The sequence below is a fragment of the Arvicanthis niloticus genome, chromosome 24 (genome assembly GCF_011762505.2).
Source record: "Arvicanthis niloticus isolate mArvNil1 chromosome 24, mArvNil1.pat.X, whole genome shotgun sequence".
Classification (NCBI taxonomy): domain Eukaryota; kingdom Metazoa; phylum Chordata; class Mammalia; order Rodentia; family Muridae; genus Arvicanthis; species Arvicanthis niloticus.
This window is the reverse complement of record NC_133432.1, coordinates 12,292,973-12,305,541: the sequence shown is the minus strand read 5'-3', so window position 1 is coordinate 12,305,541 and position 12,569 is coordinate 12,292,973. Positions and strand designations below refer to the sequence as shown.

General features: G+C 42.4%; 1 protein-coding gene across 6 annotated transcripts in view; it reads right to left on the bottom strand.

Moving 5' to 3' along the window:
• The window catches only part of Tmem116 (transmembrane protein 116), an 80,256-nt gene that overhangs the window by 28,136 nt on the left and 39,551 nt on the right, over nt 1-12,569 (bottom strand). For 5 of the 6 annotated variants that reach the window (XM_076922700.1, XM_076922701.1, XM_076922704.1 and 2 more), the window contains 3 exons: nt 9,867-10,011; nt 9,355-9,428; nt 8,214-8,670 (listed from right to left, as the gene is read on the bottom strand). In XM_076922700.1, the coding sequence (XP_076778815.1) occupies nt 8,464-8,670; nt 9,355-9,428; nt 9,867-10,011 (426 nt within the window). In that variant the 3' untranslated portion in view covers nt 8,214-8,463. Of the gene's footprint in view, nt 1-8,213; nt 8,671-9,354; nt 9,429-9,866; nt 10,012-12,569 lie in introns of those variants that run through there. The other variant, XM_076922703.1, reaches the window with a different exon arrangement.

Genomic DNA, 12,569 nt, shown 5'->3' with positions numbered 1-12,569 from the left:
TGGCAAAAGCAGGAGGATCACTGGGGCTTGGTGCCTTCTAGCCTGGAAAATCCAGGCTCTCAGTTCAGAGAATGACCCTGCTTCAAAGGAATAGGCAAGGAATATGAGAGGAAGATGTGAAACACCTCTTTTACGCTGCATGCATGTGCACACGCACCCCCACATCTATACATATATGAGTACTACACAACAAACAAACAAACGTGTCATAGAAGAGAAGAAGCAACCAGTACTAAGACAGCCTGGGTGGTGGTGTGTCCCATACTGCCAGCTTTCAGAAGGCTGAGGCGAGGAGACTGCAAGTGTTATGCCAGCCTGGGCTACCTAGCAAGACTTAGTCTAAAAACAAAATAAACCAAAACAAAGTTGTTTTGTGTTATAACTGTTTCTAGAAAGTACAAACTTTCTCATGGATCATCTTGTCCACATGTTTATAGCAATATGAGGGAAATGTCCAGCAGTCTACATGTTGGTATCCCTGTAGTATCCAGCCACATACTCCCCAAGAGTCTAGTGATGGCTTGCCATCCTCTCCCTGTCTTTGTTGGGCTGCCTCAAGCCAGCCAAGACCCTGGCATTTTCCTTAGTTTCCTAAAGCTAATTCCAGATTCTGTATTTGTCTCCAGACTTGGGAGAAACAAAGGGAAGTGACAGTGTGGAATACATGCTGCAGACAGCGATGCTCTCAAGTCCCAGGTTCATGCTCCTCCCTGGGGACCAGGTCAGACGTGTCTTTCCCTGGAGCTCAACTGACAAAAAATAAAATAACAAGATATCCCCAAATTGGTCCAGTTCTATAATTGATGAAGTCCAAGTGTTACTACCATTTTTATATAGTGCCTTATATTTGTAGCCTAGGGACAGGCTTCCAACTATGTAGCCCAGGCTGGCCTCAATCCCACAGTAATCTTTCTGCCTCAGGCTCTGGAATCCTGAGATAACATTGTAAACTGCCACATATAACTCAAAGTGTTACATTTATTTGAAAAAGAAAATGGTTGCTTGTTTCTCCAAATTTCTTCTGAAACAGAATTTTGTCATTATGGTTTAGTGGGGAACCACTCAGTCACGTGGTTTTTCAAAGGGGAGAAAGAAACAACTTATCTTCCAGCAATAGGAAAGAAAACTGGTTTAAACAAAACTGGAAAAGAAGTTTTCACCCTGCTTTGAAACTCAGCTATCAAAATTTTCTGTGTCTTACTAATTGTGCCTTCCTGGTGTGTGTGTGTGTGTGTGTGTGTGTGTGTGTGTGTGTGTGTGTCAGTCTGTCTGTCTGTCTGTCTGCCTGCACAAACCTAGTGTGCTACCACAGAAAACTTCACCATTGCACAGAAGGAAGCACTCCAATGCTCTGGCTTTGGCCCTCCCACTCCATCTGGTAGATTCTGGATCTGTGAAGATTGAGGACATAATAAACTGTAATGATTGACATTTCAAAGTCTCACTTATCTGTTTAATCAGAGCCACAGGTAAAAACTTGTCTTTATATATGTAAAAATATTTTTTTGTTACTTCACATCATACAAAGGCAAATCTCACTTTCCTAGAATGGCGAGGACAGGATTTGCACACTTGACTCATACTATAGCTGAAATGTTTTTAATGTGGGTGATGTTTACACTGTAAAAAAAAAAAAAAAAAAAAAGAATGTAAGCATCACAAAAGTCAGGATGAGGAGGCTGGAGGCAAGCCGACTGGAGCATCACGGCCTATGAAGCACCCAATCAGCGAGCACCCCGACTAGCCCTGTGCTCAGTGTACACACTGGCCCCAGCCCTCTGTGCTTCCCAGCCCTCCGTGCTCCTCCAGTTCTGGATGCCCTCCTTTAACAACACTGTCTTCCTTTCTGTTGCTCACCATGCCCTGTCTTCCCATCTGCACTGACTTTAGGTCTCTAAGCCCTTGTTCTGGAGCCTATTTCTGTACTTTCTAACTCCCCTCCAAGTTCACATAAATATGTATGTGTACCAACTATATTCAGGGCCATCTTTTATAAATAAGCCAATTATTTTTTCTAAAGTAGGCAACTCACTAAGTCCTAGATCTCAGTGATTCTTAAATTATTCTTTATTACTAATGTTCCATGGGATATTAGTATCTCCATAGTTAAAACTATATTCTTATACACAGATATGACTCTTACCTTGGCTTTAGCTATTACAGACTGGATGCCAATGACACCTACAAGTCAAAGCACAGGGATTTCCTCTGGTTCAGCTCTATGTATCTGCTATCCCCACCTCTCTTGGGAGCCGCGTGAGCATGACAGCATTTGCCATTACAAGATGGCGCGGGCATCCTGTCCTCCTACTAGTAAACAACTGACTGCGCAGGTGCAAAAGGCAAAAAGCGCACCAAAGTCACTGCCCATCCCGGGGCGTATTATGGGTAATGAGTGAACAGCCAATCAGAAGTGAACACGTCACTCTAGGGTGTATATAAGCAGTGCCTTTTCCGGGTTTTCCGTCTTTCCGCTTCTGCTTATACAAGAATAAAGCCTCGCTGTGGTAACCACCCGAACAGCACCTCACGTGTCTCTTTTGCAGGCGAAGGGGACACAGAGGGGCGCGGAACATCTGGCGTCGAAACCCGGGATCTTCAAGGCACCGCGGAAGAACCCCTGAGACTCGGGGCGGGTTAAAAGACTACAGGAATGAGGTACGTCTCTTGAGAGATATTCCTGGGGTGGAAGCCTTCTTTGTGAGCGGACTTTCACTCACCACCGCCGCTCCACTAGCTAGCCTCTTGCTTGCGTTGCTTTTGCTTTCAGCTACTAGTGCAAGTCAAGAGGTTTCAGGAGAGGGCCACCCTAGCATACCAGAAACAGAGTGTGTTAGCCGGCATCAGGCCAAGGAGCCTGGAGTTCAGGCCAAAGAGCCTGGAGATCAGGCCAAAGAGCCTGGAGAAAAAGATCAGGCCAAGGAGCCTGGAGAAAAAGATCAGGCCAAGGAACCTAGAAAGGGGAAGCAGGCAAGAAGGCCTGGACAAAAGAGGCAGACCCAGGAGTCTGATAAAAAGAGAGAGTACTCAAAATAAACAAGGGCTACTGCAGAGCCTATTAAGGTTAAGGACCCTCCACCGGCTGGTGGAGAGAGAGTGGAGGACAAAAGGACCCTCCTTTATGGCAGAATCTTTGGGGAACCAGAGCAAGCAATGCCAGTGATAGAACAGATGATCTTTGAAAATGCCACAGCTGAATGCCGTGCAGCCATTGTCCCTCGTAGGAACAAGAGGCTACAAGACTGGCTGAGAGCCTGTTGTGGCCTGGGGTGGGGAGCTGTTTGTGCTTATTCCACAGGTGAAGACAATCCAATTTGGGTCCCTATGCGGCTGGTGCAGATTGTAAAGAATGAAGCTAGATTGCAAGATGACGGCTCTGATTCTCCTAATACTGATGTTTGATTGGGGATAAATATACCACTATAGGCCATAGTTAGATCTTGGCCTGTTCCCATGCCAGTACATTCAAATTCTGCAGTGCTGCCGTTGTTTACAGCTATTGAGTGTTACTTGGTTGCCCCGTCCTCATGGCGCACCCGCCAGCAGCCTGAGTTATATAATGCTACAAGTTTTCCATTAAATTTTACACTTTGTTTTGTGGCAGCAAAACTTTATAGCATAAAGGTAATCTACTTGGTGTTGATTTTAGAGAAAATAGATTGCTTACATCGTTAAAGATTGGTTTTGTTTCTCAAAAATATGGTTATACTCTAATATTACAAAAGAGGCTTAAAAACATAGTTAAACTGCCAATATTCCATTGGCTACAGTCAGTAGTTCAACCGAGAGTTTGAAAATTTTTGATTTGCCTATGTTTATAGAGAAAAGATACAACACGTGTCTTTTAAAGTTTACAGTTTAAATTTAAGGTTTAAAGTTAAAGTTAAAGTCAAAATCACACAGTTCAGGCCTAGCAAAGCCTCAGAGAACAGGCTGGAGGGAGGTTAAGCACATTTACATTTGAATTAAGACAATGCAGACTGAGAAGCAGAAGCCCAGGTGCTAAGCATCCCTTTTGTTCTGGGTCTTCACCACCTGGTCCTAGAAATGTGCTTACTGGAATTCGCCTTTTGTCTTCATTGTTTCTTGTGAGAAGAGGGATAAATCTAAGACCCAGAGACTTTACAACAGTCTGTGGGCTAAAAGTTATGATTATGCTGGAGACATTAAAATTATGCCTACTTCCCTCCATGAGTATAACTGTACCTGCTGATAAAATATTGTTCAAATTGTTTTAATTCCTTTATATTCAAAGTTGTTAAAAATGAGATGCTTTGGATTCCTCTAATATATGTAACAATTATTAGAGAATAAGGTTGGCTTTTACCCGATATATTCATTGGACTAAAAAAGATTGGTTATTAAATTAATCTAAAATAAAGTTCAAATTTAAGATTTATACAGCCTAACTTGCCTACTCCAGCTGCCATTTCAGTAAATGCTTATAGAATTATTATAGATATAAAAGATGTTTTAATACCATCCCTTTACATTTCTGGTAAAGGTGAGAGGTTTACAATCAGTAAATTTATTCATAATTTTTAAGAGCCCATGAAGCGATATTTGTTAGAAATAATTGCTTCAGAAAATGGTTGTTTTAATATATATATATATATGTATATATATATATATGTATATATATATATTGTTGTTGCTTTAATACAAAAAATTAAGAGGTTAAATCTTTTAGTGTATATTATTCATTGTGTGATACTTTATTAGTGGATTTCTCTAAAGAAGTTTTTTCCGCAAGCCTTTGCTCCAATATAACGAGCTTTAAAAAAATTTTTTTAGAGTACTTGTTGCTCCAAAAAAGATTCAAAGACAGTGTCTTTCAATATTTGAGACCTCAGTTATATCCTAATCAGATTGTGACACAGAAAATTCTAATAAAAATAGATAGTTGGGGCTAGAGAGATGGCTCAGCCATTAAAGGCTAGACTTAATTTAAAATATAAAAGCTGAACTACCAGCAACCACATGGTGGCTCACAACCATTTGTGGTGGGGATCTAACGCCATCTTCTGGCTTGTGAGTGTACATGCAAAAAGAAAATGGTTTACTTTTAATCTTGATTTGCTCTTAGTGATTTTTAAAAGTTGTTTAGAGATATTAATTGGCTAAAACCTCATCTTAAGCTTACCATAGGAGGATTTAAACCTCTGTTTGATATTTTCAAAGGGATGCAAGTCCTAATTCCCCTTGACAATTAACTAATAAAAGATAGATAGCTTTGCTGAAAATAAAGTAAGCTGTTAGTTTTCAACAGATAAATTATATAGACTATAATAAATTGTTGGCTGTTTGTGTTATTACTACTCATATGTCCACAGCAGCCCTTTGATAAAAAAAACCATTAATGTGGATTTATACAAGATTATATGATAAAATCCTAAAAACATTTTGGATAAAAGGTTTATTCTTTTATTCCAAATAGCAATTAAATTGATTATTGAAAAATAGTGATATTTGGCCTATTACATGACAAACATTTTAGACAAATTTGATAATCATATGTTATAGTTTTTCTCTATACATGCTTTTATATTTCCTAAAATTTACTATGCATGCAGCCCATAGAAAAGATGTTTGCTATATTTACTATATTTACAGATGCCTCATCTATTGAAAAGACAGTATATGTAATTAAATCATATGTGTATTTTCTTGAGTTTACCCTGCTTCAACACAATTAAATTATGTGTTGTAGCCACTGTTTAGAATGTTAAAAAAGGTGTATCTGCCTTTGTCTTGTTGAATGGTATATTTCATGAAGTACAAAATGTTTCAGCTACACAATCTAATATCTCTAGCCATTTGAATAACATTAAAATTAATAAGGTGTTTAGGAATGCATCTGCACAACCGTTGTCGGTGTGTGTGGACCCCCCATTTTTCTTTATGTTATCCAACTTTCAAAATAATTCTGATATCTTGGATTGTAAGAATGTTGCATGCCTTTTGGCACAATGCTGGAATGGATCACTAGACCTAGCCTTGGTTGTGCACGTGCCTACCTTTGTGCCCATCCCAGTAGAAGCTGATCCTGAAACTTTCCCTACTACATCATTATTGAGACATAAAAGAGACTTTGGCATTACTGCAGCCATTATCATTGCTATTACCATCTCTGCAGCTGCAGCTGTGACAGCTGGCACAGCCTTGGCTGATCAGTTTACAGCAGCTACTGTTGTTAATCAAATCTCAGAAAAGACCTCTGAGGCTTTGACTGTTCTACAGAAAGTGGATGCATACCTGGCATCAGACATTCTGTTGGTCAATCAGAGAGTTGATTTGCTCCAAGCCCATGTAGAACAACTCACAGATGTGGTTCAAATGAGCTGCGTGTCAGCAACCCCACATCTAGGTATTACACCTCTGAGATTTATGAATGATACATTTATTCAAAGCCATAATCTTTCTGCTTATTTACAAGGGAATTGGACTGGGGAGTTGGACCAGGTGCAGCAGCAATTGCAGATCCGGATCTTGAGCCTTGATGGAACACGAGTGGACCCTGTTACCCCTGGCGATTTTACTTCTTGGCTTACCTCTGCTTTTTCTTTCTTTCTTAAAGGGTGGGGATAGGCCTGTTTGGCACAGCCCTATGTTGTGGATTAGTGTTCATGTTATGGTTGGTCTATAAGCTCATAGCCCAACAAAAATGTGACAAGGTCGCTATTGCCCAAGCACTCGTAGCCTTGAGCAAGCATCTCCCCCTGAAATTTGGCTATCTAGGCTAAGAAAGTAGCCGATGACTGAGACCCTCATTCGATGCACCCCAAGGGTTCAGCCCATTGCACTGGGTTGATGAGAGGTCTAAGTCTAGCCAGCCCTTGCCTGAATAACTGGTACCTGAATATTTAGAGGTGTTGTGAGTGGGTACTCGACAGGGAATGTTCCATGAGTGTGGATAGATTTCCTGAAAGTATGCCTGATTGCACAAAGGTTTGATGCCAAGAAACCTCCCCTGGTGGCGCCCCAGGGTGGAGGCTCCCTTTCCCTGCCAAAAGGCATCGAGATGGGTATGGGAAGTATTCCTCATTGCATGACTACGAGAGAAGAAACCCATTACAATATCTCATTTTGCACAGGGGATCAGGCCTCTGCTTTCCCTCAATGAGTTGGTGCCACGCTTGATAGGCAATAGGCTGTTCCATCTTAAATATATAGATGGGGGAGATGTTGGGAGCCGCGTGAGCGTGACAACATTTACCATTACAAGATGGCGCGGGCATCCTGTCCTCGCACTAGTAAACAACTGACTGAGCAGGTGCAAAAGGCAAAAAGCATGCCAAAGTCACTGCCCATCCTGGGGCGTATTATGGGTAATGAGTGAACAGCCAATCAGAAGTAAACACGTCACTCTAGGGTGTATATAAGCAGTGCCTTTTCCGGGCTTTCCGTCTTTTCGTTTCTGCTTATACAAGAATAAAGCCTCGCTGTGGTAACCACCCGAACACCGCCTCACGTGTCTCTTTCGCGGGCGAAGGGGGCATGGAGGGGCGCGGAACACACCTCTTCCTCTGGCAGAATTCTTGACCCCTAAGACAATGACTGATGGGTGTGTGCTCAGGAACCTCACTTTAGGTCACTTCTGTTCACTACACAAGCCTGTTTCTCTGACCCAAATTCTGGAGACCCTCTAATCTCATCAATGTGTCTCATCAATGCAACAGGAACCTTAGGAAGCTGTCTAGATGCTGGGCTGACAGTTAATGCTGTGGAGAAAGCAACAGTGGCCTTGGGCCTGGTAAGGCTCAGGGAGTAACGCTGTGGGGACAGTAAGGACCCTGGGGCTGGTTAAGCTGTGGTCACTACTGCTCCTGTCCATCTGGGAAGTTTGGCTGTAACTATGGAACCTCTGTGGTTTCCACAGCAACTGTGACCCTGCACAGGACACATGACTCTGCCACCGTAGCCATAATGACCACTGAGGAAGCTTTGCTCAGCCATAAATACTCAAGATGGAAACCTACTTCTGCTTTTAATAAAGTTTTACAAAAAAAACTATATAAAAACTGTTCTATTAAACAAGATGAAAAGCACTAAACCACTGAGGATGAGGTGTGTGACAAGATCTGACTGTGGGCAGTCTCAGGCCTCCGTGCAACCTTACTGCAATGGCTGTAGCACACACCTACAAGTTGTCGCATGGCTTCCTGCTTCTCCTGCCTTCATGGAGCAGAGAGCTTGCAAATGACACACATACATATGAACCTGAAATTTATTTTTTCTTCAAGAGATATAAATTAATCTAGTACTTGTCAAAGTAATGAGTCTCTTAGATGGAAAGTGGCTCTATCTCCCTGAACGAGCAGTCGGAGAGCCCCTTCTAAATTCACCCAGACTGCTACTGACCACAGTCCTACATTTCCTTTCAGCTCTTCAGTCTGGGGTATGGCCAGAGGAGAGTCCACTCATGTCAAACAGTCCCTCCCTGGATGTTCCAGTTACAGAGCCTCAGAGAATGGTGGAAGAGCTGGAAGCAAAGGCAGGAGGAGACTCCGGTGGGTTTGGGCTTCTGCTGTAAACTCTCTTCTGTGAGCACAGCAGTGGGGTCTGAGTGTCTGCGTCACGGCGAGGCTCGCGCTTTATCTGCTGGAACTTGCACTGTGTCCAGCCATAAATGCCACAGTTGAGCAGCCCCTGGGATGCTGCTGTAAGAGCCTAGAGGAGATGGAGAGTGGGGGAGCCCAACCTTCAGTCTTGTTAAATCTTTATTCATAAAGCATGGTTACACATCTAGTGTGTGTGGGGGTCCCAATTCTATGTACAACATTCTCATTTGAGCTACTGAACTATACCCAAGCTCATACCGACTCTTCACATTACACCTTGCTGTAGACAGCACTCACGGCTAGTTAGTCTGCTTAGTGTATACATGATGGCAATACAAGAGCTTCAATTATGGATCCATTTCTCAGACACCAGCGTTCTAAATCAGCACAGTACAAAGGTTTTCCTCTGATAATAAAGGACAGAGGACAAGCATCCTTACTGCCCCCGGGCCACGCACTGGAACAGTTTGCGCCATTTCATTTACTCTGGATGGAGAGCACTAGTACTGCCTGTGCCTCACATGTGCACAGCCTGTGAGAGCTTACTCAACACACCCAAGCAAAGCTGCCAGAGATACGTGTGCTCCACACTACACCCAGAAGTACTTGCACTAGCTTGCCTTTGAGAAGATTTTTATGTTTCTTACAAGTACGCATAGAAAAAGAACATGTTCTCTTTGCAATGCACAAAGGCAAACAGTGAAAGAAAATTGTGTGTTCTAAAGTGGTAGGTAGGACAGGAGAATGGGGCACAGAGGTGCAGACAAGAAAGTATGGCTTTGGAAGGCATTACCTGGAGCACAGAGAAGGCCATGTGCAGGGAGGTCTCCTGAGGCTCCGTCAGCTTCATGATCAGCAGTGTGACAGCTGCAAACACAGTGTGTGAGATGCTGTCAGCTCTCAGTGCGTGTGCCTGAGCATTTCCTGGAGAGAAGCTATAGGATGCTGAAGAGCAGTGCTAAGGTTAACCGATTATATAAGCCTTTGAGCCTTTGGCCTTCGATTCTTAGTCCTTAGTGATTTTAAAATCTGCAGATTAATGCCCAGTGTAGTGGTGCATGTCTTTAATCTCAGGACTTGAGACAGAAGCAGAGGCCAACACATGGATCTCTTTGAATTTGAGGCCAGCCTAGTCTATATAATGAGACCTTGTCCCAAAAAACAAAACCAAACCAAAATAAAAAGTAAGTAAGTAAATAAAATTTACAAGCTGGAGAGGAATATGCAGTCAGGATTTTGGTGAGATCATTTTGTCTAACCAACCCCACGGTCATCTTTACCTCCAGCTCTGCCTAAGATACTAACCTGGGCCCCAGCAGCACACAAAGGCCACTGGGAAGAAGCATGCTCGCTGACCCACTGTGTGAATCACTGCCCACTGCTCACTCTCCAGAAAGCCCATGGACTTCAGAAACTTCTTATATAACATCTGGGCACGGACAAGTAAGACCTAAACATGAGAGTAATCGTGAAGAGTGGGCCTGTGGCTCAGTAAACGTTAGAAGGCTCACTCTAAAGGAGCCATTACAGGAAAAGCCATTCTCCTACCCTTACCATGCGAGCAAGCTCTGGAGAATTGCCAGACCCAGAGTTTCACTTAGAGAAACGGATATGAACCAAACCTTTGGTTTTCATGTTCAATAAGTGAATATCATCGACCCCAGCTTTCCCCAGCCCTCAAACAAATCACACTATATACAGAAGGCGTGTTGTTTCCCTGTGGAGGTGGGACTTGTACATGATTGGTATACATTCTACTAATGAGCTACTTCCCCAGCCAGGAAGTTAAGGGTGAGTTCTAGCTAGCCCGTCTCTTAAGATGTTTTGTTAGAGACTCTCCTAGCTGTTGTTACGCTTAATGAGGCCCATTAGTGCAAAGGCTGGACTTAAGTTCTCAGCTCTGAGCAACAAGGGGTTTAGAGAGCCTCTTCTCCTCCTTCCACGGACTGCAGGTGGTTTCTCCCATTTTCCAGTGATCTGCTAAGGATTAGCTAGCTCAAGAACCAGGGAATATTTCAGAAACACAGCATTCTTATTTTCTGGGACACAAACAGACAATAATCTTGGTAAAAAAAAAAAAAAAATCTTACCAAATCTGAGTACTGACAACTCAGGTCCACTGTTTAACATCCCAAAGGCTTTAATGAACATTCAGAATTTCAACTCTAGTTTTTGGTTTTTGTTTGTTTTGATCCTCGGAGGATCGGGCATGGTTTTGCCCTCCTGGTCCAAGTGCTGGTATTGCAGGTGTTTCCCACAAGATCTGGCTGGCTAGTGTGTTGAGTCGGGCTCACTGTTTAGGTGTCCCCAACTCCCACCCCCCCAGGGCCCCCCACCCCAGGTGATTCTCCTGTTTCACCTCCTGAGTTTGGACTGTATCACAGCCAGCTCTAGGGCATTTTTAACTCAAGATAGTTGATTGTTTTAGACATAAGTCTAGAACTGACAGAGTGCCTAGTCTGAGTAGACTCAACCCTTCCCAGCCAGTTCCAAATATAACCCAGCATTCACTTTATCCTAAATTGCAAAGTAAATGACTGAGTCAAGCTTCTGAATAGTTTTGCACTGTCCCCATGTCGGGGGCCATCACAGGAGAAGATATGATCTTCCTGAGATGGGTCTGCCTTGGATTAAACTCTATGATGGTTCTGGTAGGCAAGGCCCAGGAAAAATCTATTTTAGGAAAGATTCCTACTATTAATATGTTTTCCTATTATTATTAAATATATAATTATCACTAGGCATTAACCCACCCTTTTGAACAGATCTCTGTGGACCTATATAGACAAATAGATAATAATTCTATAGAATTCCTAATTTGATTCAAATAATTTTAGGAAGAAAGTTCTTAGAGATGGTCTTGGTTGCTAGAAAGATGGAATAAAGTTAGAATCTGGAAGAGAATGTGCCCACTCCTCAGAATAGTAAGTAAAGTCTGCATAATAAGAAATACGCCTTTAATCCCAGCACTTGGGAGGCAGAGGCAGGCAGATTTCTGGAACCGAGTGAGTTCCAGGACAGCCAAGGCTACACAGAGAAACCCTGTCTCAAAAAACCAAAAAAAAAAAAAAAAAAAAAAAAAAAAAAAAAAAAAAAAAAAAAAAAAAAAAAAAAAAAAAAAAAAAAAAAGAAAGAAAGAAAGAAAGAAAGAAAGAAATACAATGAGCTTTCATGATCACACTAATAAGAGAAATAGACTTGGGACAATTTGTGTTCAAAGAAAAGGATAAAGCCACAGGTGTGCACTATGATAAGGCAGGGCCATGTAAAGCTGCTGCTTTGAACTTTCAATGAGTATGTTATATGAAACACTGCTTCGAACTTAATGTCACCATCCTTCTGTGACTCCCATTTTATGTAACATTTTATCTCTGAGGTAATTTTCTAAAGAACTTTTTGTCTAAGAAGGTATAAAAAGGCCAGAGAAAAGAAAGTTGTTGGTTGTTGGTTGAATGGTTTAGCTTGGGGACCACCCAAATGTGTATGTCTGTTTGTCTACATGTTTGTGTGTAGAGTATATGTGTGTAAGCACGCATGAATATTTGTGGAGTTGACTGTGACAGACGGTCAGGCCCCGGCCAGAGTGTAGTGTTTGTTTGGATGTATATGTGTCTGTGCATATTTGCCTGCATACAGCATCTTAATTCTTTTCCTTTTCTTCCTCTCTGGTTCACAAAGAGTTAACCAGTTTATCCAGAGAGGCTTCAAGTTGATTCACCAGGGAAAGGAGCACCAGCAACAAATCCTTTCACTTCTCCCTGCTGTTTTAGGATGAGGTGCTGAACAGTTCCTCACCTCAGAGGAACTCAGACAGGCAGGTTAGCGACTGCAGCTAAATGACTTAGACTTAAGATAGGAAAATGTTTTATTATACCGCAACCCCAAATATCTATAAGACCAAGTCTTACCCCTGGCTCTTCCCCCTCCACTGCCTCAAAAAGAACCAAAAAAGAAAGAACAACAGCTGGGGGCCCCGCCCCAGATCTTGTTCAAGCTCACTAAAAGAGA